Genomic DNA, 13,114 nt, shown 5'->3' on the forward strand with positions numbered 1-13,114 from the left:
TGCCAACTTCCACTAGTGGCAGAGACAACAGTGGAGATGGTAAGAGGGTAGCTAAAACCCTCACTTCACACATCAGTTCATCTAATAATCCAGATGAAGAACTGAAAAAAATGCTGAACACACACATGACACACAAACATCCTGACAGTGTAAGGATAGATTGAAGACTTTCCTCAGATTTGTCTCCATGACATACACTTTGTCCACAAGACATACTTTCATTCTGAGTTTTACACTGTCACGGGGAGGTGGCTTGATGTCTTTTGAGCTGCCCTGTAGTTTCTGGGCATAATCTAAGGTCTGCTAATGGTCATAGGGTTTACATTAGGGTGAGGGTGACAGGTGAGAAATGGAGGCAATTCTTGTGTTTTTCCCTTCATGGATTGTATGTGGTTTCTAATGTGAAAGAATATAAACATTGTTCCCAAATGCATTTATCTTTACTGACCCTCTTACTTAGTGGGGAAAAGACTCTGTTCTCTATATTCTCAGTAGCCTGCCTACATCTTGTGTGCTTGTCACGTTGAGATTCATAAACTCATAGCCTCCTAGAGAAATTATATAATAGACATTGAAGAGACACCAGAATTTGGGAGTTCCAAAGAGATCCTTATGTGTTCATTGAGTACTTACCAGAACCAGCAGGCAGTGAGCTCCATTTTAGGTCACCCATGACTCTCAGATGTGGAATGCTTTCTGGAAAAATATATATGTATATATAAGCAGAGTAGTGACATACCTGAAATGGTAAGATTAGCATAGTGAGGGGCTGGGAGTGTAGGGTCTTAGAATGTAAGGAATAGGGAGGAAGAATCTGAAGCTGTATAGTAGGAAACGCAAGAAAAAGTAAGATTTTACAAAATTTTAAGGTAAAATGGAAAATACAAAAGAATGGGTACTTTATCATAATGTAAACATATATTTACAAGTTGCATTTAAGTTCTACAAATAAGTGAAAAAACAAAAATCAAAGAAAAGTCTATTTTTTAAGTCAGATGAGTTTTCAATTTGTGTGTTGCAGCTTGATGTTCTGAGCCCTCAGGGTGGTTGTGTGGCTGTGGTGAAATACCGTTTTTGTGCATGTGCTAGCTGTAGTAGTAAGAAGCTTGGTATCGGAAAGCAATTTTTCAGGAGGCTTACGTTTTGCATTACTTAAATTTATGTCCAGTTATTTTTGACTTGGTAATTAACTTTTTAGTTGAATCTAAGGTTGCGTTTTGTCACAATTGCAAGTCTTCGTTTGAAAAGTTTAATTTGTTTGGACAATGTCATGCTATATAGGGTATAACCTGTCACACCATTTTTCTTTTCAGGAAACATTTATCAAATGGAAGTGTAGAGGTGTTCAGTGGGGTAACAGCATACGATGCACTAAAACAAGGTGGAAGTGTGTAAGACATCACTGGAAAAAGGATCATATTCAAGTCCCATGGGCGATTCTTCGTCCTGTGTGGTGGCTGATCAAGCTTTGAGGCAGTCGCTCAAATATGGTACTGTCCTGTGGGTGTAATCGTGCATCACTATTTAGTGTAGAAATTCGCTGTGTACAATTATGAAAATGTGCAGTCTGGTGGACAGGAGGCCTTTGTACATGGAATGACAAAGGGGCAGGCCTGTGGATTGAGAGTAAGACTTCAGAGAGGTGGGAATCATATTCACATCTCGCGAGGTCTTCAGTTCCCATGAGAGTTCCTGTCCCCTGCTTGGTGGGGGTTCAGACCGAGGCTGTGACTCAGCAAAACGGGCGCTGGGCACCATGCCTTCTGGGTCTAGGTCTCCTCGCGGGAGGCCTGGCTTTCGAGGCAGGGTGGTTCGCAGTGCTCGCTTACGTCTGCTCAGTGGGGAGGGCGTGTTCAACGGAGGGAATCCTGCTATTGGCTCATATTCCAGGCGTTTTGCTGTCAATCCGCATTACGCAGCTACCATGGCAGCGCTGCCTCAGCCTGGCCGACTACCGAATGTGGGAGGCTTCTGGTGGGAGCTGCGCCAGACCCTGGCGACCATGTGGAGCTTCAAGCTCTTCGGACTCCTCATGCTGTTGATGTGGACCTTACTCATATTCGGTTACGTCCTCTACGTTGGTGAGTGGTCTCTGGCCATGGTGGGGAGGGGGAGAGGGGAAGTGGGCGGTGGGCGAGGGTGTGGACAAGGGTGGGGGTGCCGGCCTGGTGGGGTTAGAGCGGTATGGGTGAAGTGGCTCCAGTGCGGGAGGCCCTGGGGGACTTACGCCATGCTTGGGAAGAAGGAGTGGGCACGCAGGGATTTGAGGAAGGTTGAGGAGCTCCGCTGGGACGGCGGGGGGTGCCCAGAAATGGAGGAAGCAATGGGGAGCGGATCACGGAAAGCAGATGGAGGGCACGTGATTTAGTGACATGGACGAACTAGTCTAGTGAATTCCGCGGACTGCGGACTGGCGAGAGTGTTGGGGAGACGGAGACGATGGAGGAGATCGACCATTGGGGAAGTTGGACAGATGCAGGGGGGGGGGGGGAGGGAACGGGGGGGGCGGGGGAGGTGCGGCGGAAGTGAGCAACATCTTGAACGGAAGTGCAGAAAGTGCCGTGGAGGTGGGGGAGGGGCGTAACGGAAGAGGAGGTTTGGCAGAGTTGGGGGAGGGGCGACGGAAGTGCACAAGTTGTCCTGATGGCACAGGAAGTGCCGTAGACGTGACAGAGGTGTGCCGGAAGTTGAAGAGGGTGTGTGCGAGGGACAGCCGCTGGGGAGCAGGGGATGGAACAGGAAGAGGAACACATGTTCCAGGGAAGCACAGTATGGCGGAATTGGGGAGTGCATAAAAGGCCCCGAAATGGGAAAAGTGTGGAAAGAAACGCAAAGGAACGCAGAGGTGGGGCGGCGGTGCCGAATGGACACCGGAAATGTACAAATAGTAGTCAGTCAATGGTACATGCTCCCTCTCTTCAGTACTCTAGGAACATTAAGTATTCAATCTATTCCCACTTGTATATTTGTGCCTGGGTCGAAACATGGTGACTCATAACCAAAGCCTTCTAGTCTAGCTGGGCTTGCAAGCTCTTGACTTTCTATGCCTTTATTCTGCTAGTTTGCTTACACAATTTTACCTAAAGCATTTTCCCACCCTGCAAACTACCCATTTACAAGCCTGACATCTGCACAGTCAGTTCAAAGTCAGCCTGGGCTGCAAAGGACACAATATGCCTCCTCTAATTAGCAAAAAGCAAGAATACTGCTTTTGCAGAAATGGTAGACGACCAGGAGTGTAAAAGCAAGCCTACTAGAATTATCACACATCTGTATTAAAGCCCTCTTACTGCCTCACCCCCAAAATTAATTTTTTTATGTTTTTATTGTAATTAATAAAAGGGTTACATGATATTTGCCATATAGAAGCTGCATTAATTCACATACGTTGATACCCTTTCACATGTCTTGGTACCCTTTACCCTCCCCTCCACCCCACCTCTTGGTTTTCCCCCCTTCCCTATCAAATTTCAAATAATCAAATACAAATAAATTCAATATATCACATAACAGTGAGGTACTGTAACAATATGAGATACCCAAGGGACAGCAGACGAGATGAGAGATAACATAGTACATTAAGGACAACAATCATTCATTATATGCCTTTTGTTTCAATATCCTGGAGGTCCTTTCAATGAGCTTCATACTATATGGCCTTATGTATCAAGATTTTGCTCTTTTCCAGATCTCTGCTAGTAGAGCCCAAGGTTTCTACTGATTATGACGAATGAGGGAAACCATTGAGCCTATGTTCCTTTCAGTCTGGCTTACTTCACTTAATAAGATTTTTTCTAAGTCTTTCCATTTCCTAATAAATGGGTCGATGTCATTTTTTCTGACAGCAGCATAGAATTCCATTGTGTACAAATACCACAACTTGTTGATCCACTCATCAACTGAGGGACATCTACGTTTGTTCCATTCCACTACTTGCATTTACCCAACCATCCAGAATCTAGGGCATACTAAATCCACTAGCACAACAATGTTCATTGTAACATTATTTACCAAAAATTAATTTTTAAATGTAACTTTGTTTTGGGGTTTTAGGATTTTTTAAAGTATAACCTCCACCTTACCTGTCTTGTCTCTGTCGACTTATAAATTTGGTATCACAGTTAATACATTGCTACATCCAACGTCATGAAGACTGTTCTTCTATTTTCCTCTGAGAGTTCAAGGAATTATTTCTTTTCTTTGAACTCTTAGCCTACTTATGAGTTAATTTTTGTGTGTGTTGTATATTAGTGTTTATCAATGCAGCACTATTATTTAAACTGATAATTTATTCCTAATGTACTGGGTTTGACACCCTCATTGAAATTACATTGACCAAAGATTAAGCTATCTCTGGATGTCTAATTTTACTTACTTGTTGTACATGGATTCCACATGTCAGTACCACATTGTTGATTACTAGAGCTTTTTAGCAAGATTATAAATTAGCACGCATGAGTCTCCCAATCTTCTTCTTTACTTTGGAGTTTTTAATGTCTTTTATAGTACATACATTTTAGAATTAGCTATTCTAATTATACAAAAAGGCCATTTGAATTCTGATAATAAGGTTTGCATTAAATCCATACATCACTTTGACTAGTATTTATAATACTAATCCTGGTAATATTTGAGTCATTCTATTCATTGCTCCCATGCTATTTCATTTTCAACATGTAAGCCTTTAATTTCATAGATTAAACTTATTCTTGGATATTTTATTCTTTTGAATGTCTTTATAAGTAGAATGAGTTTCTCGTTACTGGTACATAAAAGTGTTTTAAATGTGTTACAGTAGCCTGACAATTTTCAAACATTGTTTAACTAGTACGTTTTTGGGAATATACGGCTACATTTTAAAATATGGATGCATTTTATTTGCATTTACAAAAATATTTCTTTCTTACCAATTCAAATATATATTATTGGTTGCTTATTTTTTCTGGCTAAAACATCTTGTATAATATTAAATAGCAACAGTGAAAGTACTGCCTTTCTAGGCTTATGGAGGCCAGAAGAGGTGGGTAATAAGACCTATAAAATAACTGGGCATAACACAGGACACATACACATCTCCCTGCATTGATAATTTTGTATGGCTTTCAAATGACCCTTGGTAAAATAATGTTTCCCACACATGTAAGGGGAATACTTTCACATTTGCACTGCTTTTTCACTACTGCTTTTTCACATATTGAATATTCCTACTACTTCTAGTTTGCTAAATGATTATTACCATAACAGTTCTTAGATTGTGCCAAACCATTTTTCAGTATCACTTATTATGAGTTTTTCTCGTTTATTCTATTGATGTAGTGTACCTATTGACTTCCTTCTTTTGAGCCACATTTGCATTCTTGTGATAAATATCATATGTACCATTCTATTCATTGTTCTGCTGTTTTTTTTTCTAGATTTTTGCATCTGCATTCATTAATGCTACTAAGGCATTATTTTTATGGTATATTTGGCATTGGTACCATGTTACTACTGCCCTTACAGGATAAATTAAGAAATTTTCTCTGGCATGAGGATTTTTAAAAAAGGATAATTGGAAGTGGGATTGTTGTGAGAGCCAGAGATGCACCTCAGAAGATTCTCCAAAGGGGCTATTATCCTGGATTTGTAATCATATTTACAGAAACAGAGGTGTTTGATTAATTGAGGCCACAGTGAGCAAGCAGCTTGTCACTGTGAGATAGATGCCTGCGATCCTTTAAACCCACAGTTTTTTGTTTTGTTTTCTTTTTTTTTTCTGTGGTTGCCACTCCTGTGCCTGAGCTCAGAGCCCAAGCACTATCCTTGTTTTTTTTTTTTGTTTTTTGTTTTTGTTTTTTTTTCCTCAAGGCTAGAGCTCTACCACTAGAGGTACAGCACCACTTCCGGCTTTTTTTTTCAATATATGTGGTACCCAGGAATCGAACCCAGGTATTCATGCATGCTAGGCAAGCACTCTACCACTGGGCCAAGCTCCCTGCCCCAACCCACAGTTTTTGAACTTGTTTGGGGATTTTTTTTAAAGACTGCGACATATTTTCATGTTTTTACATGAATCTTAAGAGTTAAAGAATGTTTCATGGCTTTTAAATCATCTAAGATAACAAACTTCGAAATAACTTTGAATTGAAGAATTCGTAGGACAAGAAAAAAATGCAGACAGGGTGAATAGTCCCAAAGACAAAATCTTTTTCTTAACTTTATACTTGTGGCTTTAAGATTGAAAAAGCATGTGATTAAGAGTGTTTTTCTCCAAAATTTCACTAACTCTAAAGCAGTATTTCCTAATGATCCTAATAAAAGAACTAGACAGTTTATAATTTTGTTCCCAAAGCAAGCCTTGTGTGTTTATGGTACTGAAGAACTGAACCCATATGTGCTAGACAAGCACTCTACCACAAGGCCGTATTGTAGGTCCCAGCAAGCTTCTTTAAAAACAAAACTAAAGTCTGCTTGTGAATCATTAATATGACAAAACATCTACATGAAACTAATACTAGCAAAATTCTCAGACTGAGGGAGTAGAGGCAGAGCAAAAAGCCAAAGCATTAATGAGAAAAACTGCAATTTTCAGGCATAAAATACAGCAAAATTTAGTCTCTTAGCCCTTCCTGAGATGTGGATGGTATTCTTACCAGATAAGCCTACAAACAATTGTTTGTGTGATTGTAAATAGTTCTAGAAAGGGAAAATATGATCTGAGTATATTTCATAGATGTAATGAAATTTTCTCAACAAACCCCACACATTATACAATGATTACACACTAATAAAAATGTGGAAAATGCAAAATTTTCCATCTTTTTTTAAAGTTTAAAAAGGATTGCTCTTAGGTGGTTGCCTGGGTGAGGTTGATTATCCTGTTAAAGAGAAACTTTTAAAAAAGGCTAAGAAAATAGAGTCCAAGAAGTAAAGGAGTAAGAGGATCACTGTTAAAGGTCCTAATAGGTAGACTAACCAGGAGTATCATTGTCAGATAGAATCCCACCAGGATGTTCACTGGGGTGATTCCCATCATGATGAGACATTCCTATAAAAAGGCTTAAAGTCCCCCTTTACGCAGCTGTAACTAAGTCAGGCCCACATCTACTTAGGAGGATAATAGTTAACATAGGTCAAGACCATTCTGTTAAGCCTTTACTTACACCATCCTGCCTAATGCAGACATGAACCCTGAAATCTCAGCCCTAGTGACTATTTGATGCCCCTCTGTCAGCAGGAAATAGCTAGAAAAGATCACAATGCCCTTCAACCATTTATATCCCTTTCAGGGTCTCAATGGGAATCTGCTAGTAAGTGAACTTGTTCTTGTAAGGCTAGTACCGATTGGCTAAGGGCTATAAAATCCTCCATGACCAGCTGGGGCAGCCTATGACTTTCCAATACTAATGGCTCCAGGACTGTACCTGAGGTGGGGAGATGATCCATAACAAGTGGGTTACCAATAGTGGGGGACTGCCGAGAATGTCTAGGAGGCCTCCAGATAAGCATGGCTTCTTCGATTGTGAAATCAGGCAAAAGGATGTCATGGTGCCAGACCTGATTGGTAGGAATGACACAGTACACACCCTAGTTCCAAACCAGAAAAAGTCCATTTAAAACACAAACCCAATTATGGCCCATTACAGGGAAGGAGGAGTTTCTATATAACTGGACTAGGGGAAGGAAGTTTAAAGTGTTTAGAGTTTCTGGTTTCTGGGTAGACTAGTTGAGAATAACACTCAAATATTATCTGGGACCCGGTTTTGCACAAATAAAACAATCAGAACCTCGAATGGATTAGAGTGGTTGAGGGTCTGTAAGATGTCTTCTGAATAAGTATGGGAGACCTAGGAAAGTGCCAAGGTAAATTATCCAGACTCCAAGCCTCAATATAAATAGAAATAGAGGAAGGGCAGTGTTCTAACATCCTGACCAGTTAGACAGGCATGGGCATTAGATAGACATGCTTATGAACTCTTTTAATTTTGACCTCCCAGGTTTTGAAGGGACAAGTAAAACTGACTCCATTAAGAAACTGGTGCCATCTTCTCTTATCTGAGCTGCCCTTCCCTCCTGCCTCTGGGTGGACACTCGTTGCCAGGATAAGCTTTGTCCTAGTAGGTCTGGTAATTTTATTTTTTTTCCTTGCTGAGATATTGTCCCTATTAGTGTTTTTGCTTGTTGCTGGGATGCGGTGTCCCAGTTGGCTGAATCCTGTGTTGGAGGAGGGTGACTTGACTGGTTGGGTGAGAGTCAGTGACAACAAACTCTTTTATTTCCAAGTTAATCAACAAGGAGATCAATAGAAATAGTTTTTAAGCGGGTCTTGCATTAAAGTTACTAATAATAAAAGTTAAACTTCACCAATAAATACTTGTAAGAGTTATTTATCCCTCTGTGGTTCTGACGGCAGTTGCTACAGAGAATTAAACTCATAGTGGCAAAACTTAAAAGTAGTCACGATAAGAATTTTGAAACAGCAACTGATTAAATAATCTAGTTATTTTTAATTATGTGTTGCACATTAGGATGCTAATTAAGATGGAATCTGCTGTAGTTGTCACTAAGTATTTTTGATGACAAGGAAGAATACAGGAACATAGGCCTGATTGGCATCCTTTTAGCTCTGTATACAAGGCAGCTTACATATTTGGGAAACAAATATTAAAAGCAAAGAAAGCATTTTAGTTTACATACTTCTTTAAAAGATGATCAGTTAATTTCATAGATAGACAAAAAGAATGGGGTACTGGTTTAACATTAGTATATTAATCTTGACCTTAGGGAAAATTTTGAATGATATCAAAATTAACTACATACCATGTCACTAATTTCACTATTTGAGCTGTATCTTATAAAATTTAGGACATACTCATAATATCTACAACTTACTAGAATGTTCTGTAGTAAGTCTCCAATTTTTCCTTTTTCCCTTTTGGAAAAAACTAAGACATTTCTTAACTCCTAAATTCTTCCATATCCAAAGAAAACCATTTTTGTTTCCTCAACTTCTTTTCCAAGGTTTTCTGTTCATTTCCTCTTTTTTTCATGTGCTCTATTTACATTATTTTTTCTCTTTGCTGATTTCAGCTTTAATTGTATTTTGAATTCACTCTTAGAAGACATTTGAACTCAAATAATAGTTTTATTTTTGCATTTTTGCGGGGGTGGGGGTCAGTCCTGGAGCTTGAACTCATTGCCTGAGCACTGTCTTTGGGATTTCTCAAGGCTAGTACTCTACGACTTGAGCCACAACACCCACTTCTGGTTTTTTCTGTGTATGTGGTACGAAGGAATTGAATCCAGAGTTTTGTGCATGCTTGGCAAGCACTGTATCACTACGCCAAACTCCCGGACCTGGTTGTTTCTTTTCTTTCTTTTTTTTTGTCAGTCATGGGATTTGAACTCTGGGCCTGGGTGTTTTCCCTGAGATCTTTAGCTCAGATCTACCACCTTACCCCTTGAGCCTCAGCCCCATTTCCGGTTTTCTGGAGGTTAATTGGAATTAAGAGTGTCATGTACTTTAGTGCCAGAGCTGGCTTTGAACCTTGATCCTCAGTGCTCAGCTTCCTGAGTAGCTGGGCTTACAGGCGTGAGCCACTGCTCCTAGCTCAAATAATAGTTATTTTTAATGTAATATAATAACTTAGACACATTAGTACTCAAATCTGATGACCTATTTGGGGGATTTGAGTGTAAAACTGCCCATTTTTTCTTTTGCCATGTAGAGACAGTTAATATTTGATTACTGTTGCTAGAAATCCACAACCAATGTCACAAAGGGTACTATTAGAGATTTGTCTCCCTAACTTGGCTGCCCTTCACAAGCAGTACAGGTAATGTTGCAATTAAAATACAAAAGCAAATAATTTTAGGAAATAGCAATAACAAAAATTTTCAGTATATGAGAGAGAAGCACTTTAGCTTCATAGAAAAGACTACCTTTATCACACTATGATGACAGTTTTTATGTATTAAAATGAAGTTATTTTGAACATGTTTACACACATAAACTTGTGTCCTAAATTTTAAGGTATGGATTTTTAAAAAAATGAAAATTGGCCACAAGTTTTCTGAAATTCCAGTGTCAAATGATATTTTTACCTATTGTATGATAATACCACCTGATCAATACATAATACTACTGGAAACACAAAACTTTTTCTAACAGCAAAGGGAATTTAATATAATCTTTATACTTAAGTATAGATTACCAAGAACAAACTAGTACATTTAAAAAAAATGGCAGTAACAAGGGTCATTGGTACACAGAATGAACTTTTAACACTCCCTAGATGGGTAGAGGCCTGCAGATAGAATTGGAGAAGGGAGGAGGCACCTTTCCTAAATTGTTTTCTATAGGTGTTTCTTCTAGCCGCCACCATGTTATATCATAACAGGGGCATTTAGGACTTACAGAGGCTTCTGAATTTGCGAATAGTCTTTATTGACAAAATTCCTTTTTGTTAGTGATGCATTTAAGGTGGGGGTTGGGGAGCCTAAAATCCATTTTCCATCCATATTTAGACCACTACACATCATTCCTTCTAGAATGAATTTGCAGGGGAAAAAAAGGCTTAGAAAGAGAATGTCTGAGTGATTGGATAGCTGCAGTTAGGGAGGAAATGAAAGGAAAGGGTTCCTAGGCCAGGAGGCTTTTTTAAGCCTTCAGGGAGTTTTTTTTTTTCTCTTCAGGGAGAAATTAAGACTCCAAATGGTGAAGTGAGCAGGGCTGTTATCTCATTGCTATGACTACATTTACAGGGAAAAGAAACTTGCTTTACCTTTCTAGAGGAGTTGGCTAGGGTGAAGGCTTATACTCACCCCACCCTGTGTCAGCCACACAGGCACAGGGATGAACAATTTGCTTAAAGTACTGTTGCAGCTGAGAGAATCTGGATTACAGAGAGGAAGAATGTACTGACAGAAGAAAGGAAGGAAAAACTTGGGCTGACCGTTTTCCATTCCATTGGAGACTTACTCATTTCTTGCAATATTGTGGAGTCAGAAGTGCCGAATTCAGGCCAGTAACTGATTACCCAATTGGTACTGAGACCAAGTTATTTTAGAATTTTATTTTATGTATTAGTATTGTAAAGGTGATGTACAAAGGGGTTACAGTTATTTTTTTTTTTGCCAGTCCTGGGCTTGAGCTCAGGGCCTGAGCACTGTCCTTGGACTTTCTCAAGGCTAGAGCTCTACCACTTGAGCCTCAGCACCACTTCCGACTTTTTTCTATGTATGTGGTACCAAGGAATCGAACCCAGGTCTTCATGCATGCTAGGCAAGCACTTTAACCACTAGGCCAAACTCCCAGCCGGGGTTACAGTTATATAAGTCAGGTAATGAGCACATTTATTTCTGAAGTGTGAACTCTTCCCTCCTTTTCTCCCGGTTTTTCCCTCCTTCCTGACAAGTTGTATATTTCATTTCAACGTAGTTTCTAGTGTGTACCACTACTGCATTTGTTTACCCTTTGACCTACCATTTATGAGCTCCTCCTTAACTTTCCCCAAGTAGATAGATATATACAAGACAAAAGATATAGGAAAAAATAGGAACAAAGGAGAAACAAAGAAGATAAAGCTTCTTGATTCACTTTCTTGGAGTGCATTTTCATTAACTTCATCTTATATGGTCGTATGGCCATAGTTATTGAACATGTGTGATTCTCCTAAGAATGTGCTCCTAGAATCTGAAGACATACTGGAGGGCAGGGATGAAGAGATTTAAGTAGGGTCCTGGATGATGGTGGCTGTAGGGTACAAAAAGTTGCAGGATGTGCTTTGCAAAATTCTATTTTTGGCATCAAGTAATTTATGTAGGACTTGTTCCAGCAAACCCACTGAGCAGGTCCTAGTGCATCCAGGTGTTGCCTCCTTTGAAGAGTGTGGGGGGTGAGGGAAGTGGGTTTTCACATTTGAGATTAGAGATTCCCTCTATCAATTGTTCTCTCCTACCAATTTAAAATGACCATCCCCTTGAAAATAATAAACTGAAGCAAAGAAAAGTTTATAGGCTTGCACAGGGTTAGTAGTTAGTATACGGCCAAACCACAATGCAAATTCATGTCGGTTTGAAGCCAAGGCCAAGAAAAACAGCACAGTGGTGTTCTTCCCTTGATATTGTCACAGGAAACACTGTTAACACTGATAGCTTCTGCCATTGCTCTCACTGTGTCCTCACTCATTACCAGTGAGTTCCTCATCTGTACTAGCAGTCTTAAATCAGAAATATATCTGGCACAGACAATGCAAGTATCTTTGTCATAAATTTATTACACATGTTAGGATGTGTATAGAACATTAATCTAAGCATGGAATCCCTCTAAGAGCTGAGACCTTGAAAAACTGCATGGGCCATTTCTCCATAAAGCTCCCTGAAATTTCTTAGTTGTAACAGAGAAATTAGAAAAAAGTCTTTGTAACAGAGAAACACCATCAGTTCTCTCCATCTCCTGCTTCTATTTAAGTAAACTGACTCTTAATAATTTTTTATTTGCTGAGCATGCTAATTAGTATAAAGGATGCAAATTAAAGTCCAAGGATGAAATTTATTCTGCATATGAAAAGTGATGGGGGAGGGAAAAGAAACTGGAGGGCTGCCAGGTGGAGAGGAAAACCTGAGAGGAAAAAGATTTGTGTACTGGCAGGCTAATGGGAGATTTGAAAGAGAGGAAAAGAAGGAAAAAGGACAGTTACTATGGGGAACAAAAAAAGGAGGATGTTTAGAGGGATTTTATGTAGATTTTCTATATAGTAAGTAATGTTAACTTTGGTGTCATGATGCGTTTGAAATACTACTATTTTTCTCTGCCAATTTTAAGTAAGTAAATGCATACATAGCAAAGAATACACATAAAATCAACATTTTCATGTAGTATTAGTGGTTCTCACATTACATTTGAGAAATATTTTAAATATATAAGCCAACAAATAATTTTCATCCTCTATTCTGTTTGATGTGCTTTATATACACACATGAATAGGAACCTGATGAAATTGTTTTAGGAAGACAGGGAGAAGAGGATAAGGGAGAAGGATAAAGCGGATAAGATTGGTTAGGGAACATTGCATACAGGTATGGAAATGTCACAGTGATATTCCTCTTGTATAAAATGCTAAGGGAAAATTCT

At 39.4% G+C, this 13,114-nt stretch overlaps 1 protein-coding gene across 1 annotated transcript in view; it reads left to right on the top strand.

Annotated features, from left to right (window-relative positions):
• Positions 1 to 1,723: 1,723 nt before the first annotated feature.
• Positions 1,724 to 13,114, top strand: part of Fmr1nb (FMR1 neighbor) — a 38,028-nt gene continuing 26,637 nt past the window's right edge. Inside the window, exon 1 of the mRNA XM_090326308.1 lies at positions 1,724 to 2,081. Within this exon, the coding sequence (XP_090182434.1) occupies positions 1,757 to 2,081 (325 nt within the window). The 5' untranslated portion in view covers positions 1,724 to 1,756. The remainder of the gene's footprint in view (positions 2,082 to 13,114) is intronic.

This window comes from Megascapheus bottae, chromosome X (assembly GCF_031878675.1).
Source record: "Megascapheus bottae isolate mThoBot1 chromosome X, mThoBot2.hap1, whole genome shotgun sequence".
Taxonomy (NCBI): domain Eukaryota; kingdom Metazoa; phylum Chordata; class Mammalia; order Rodentia; family Geomyidae; genus Megascapheus; species Megascapheus bottae.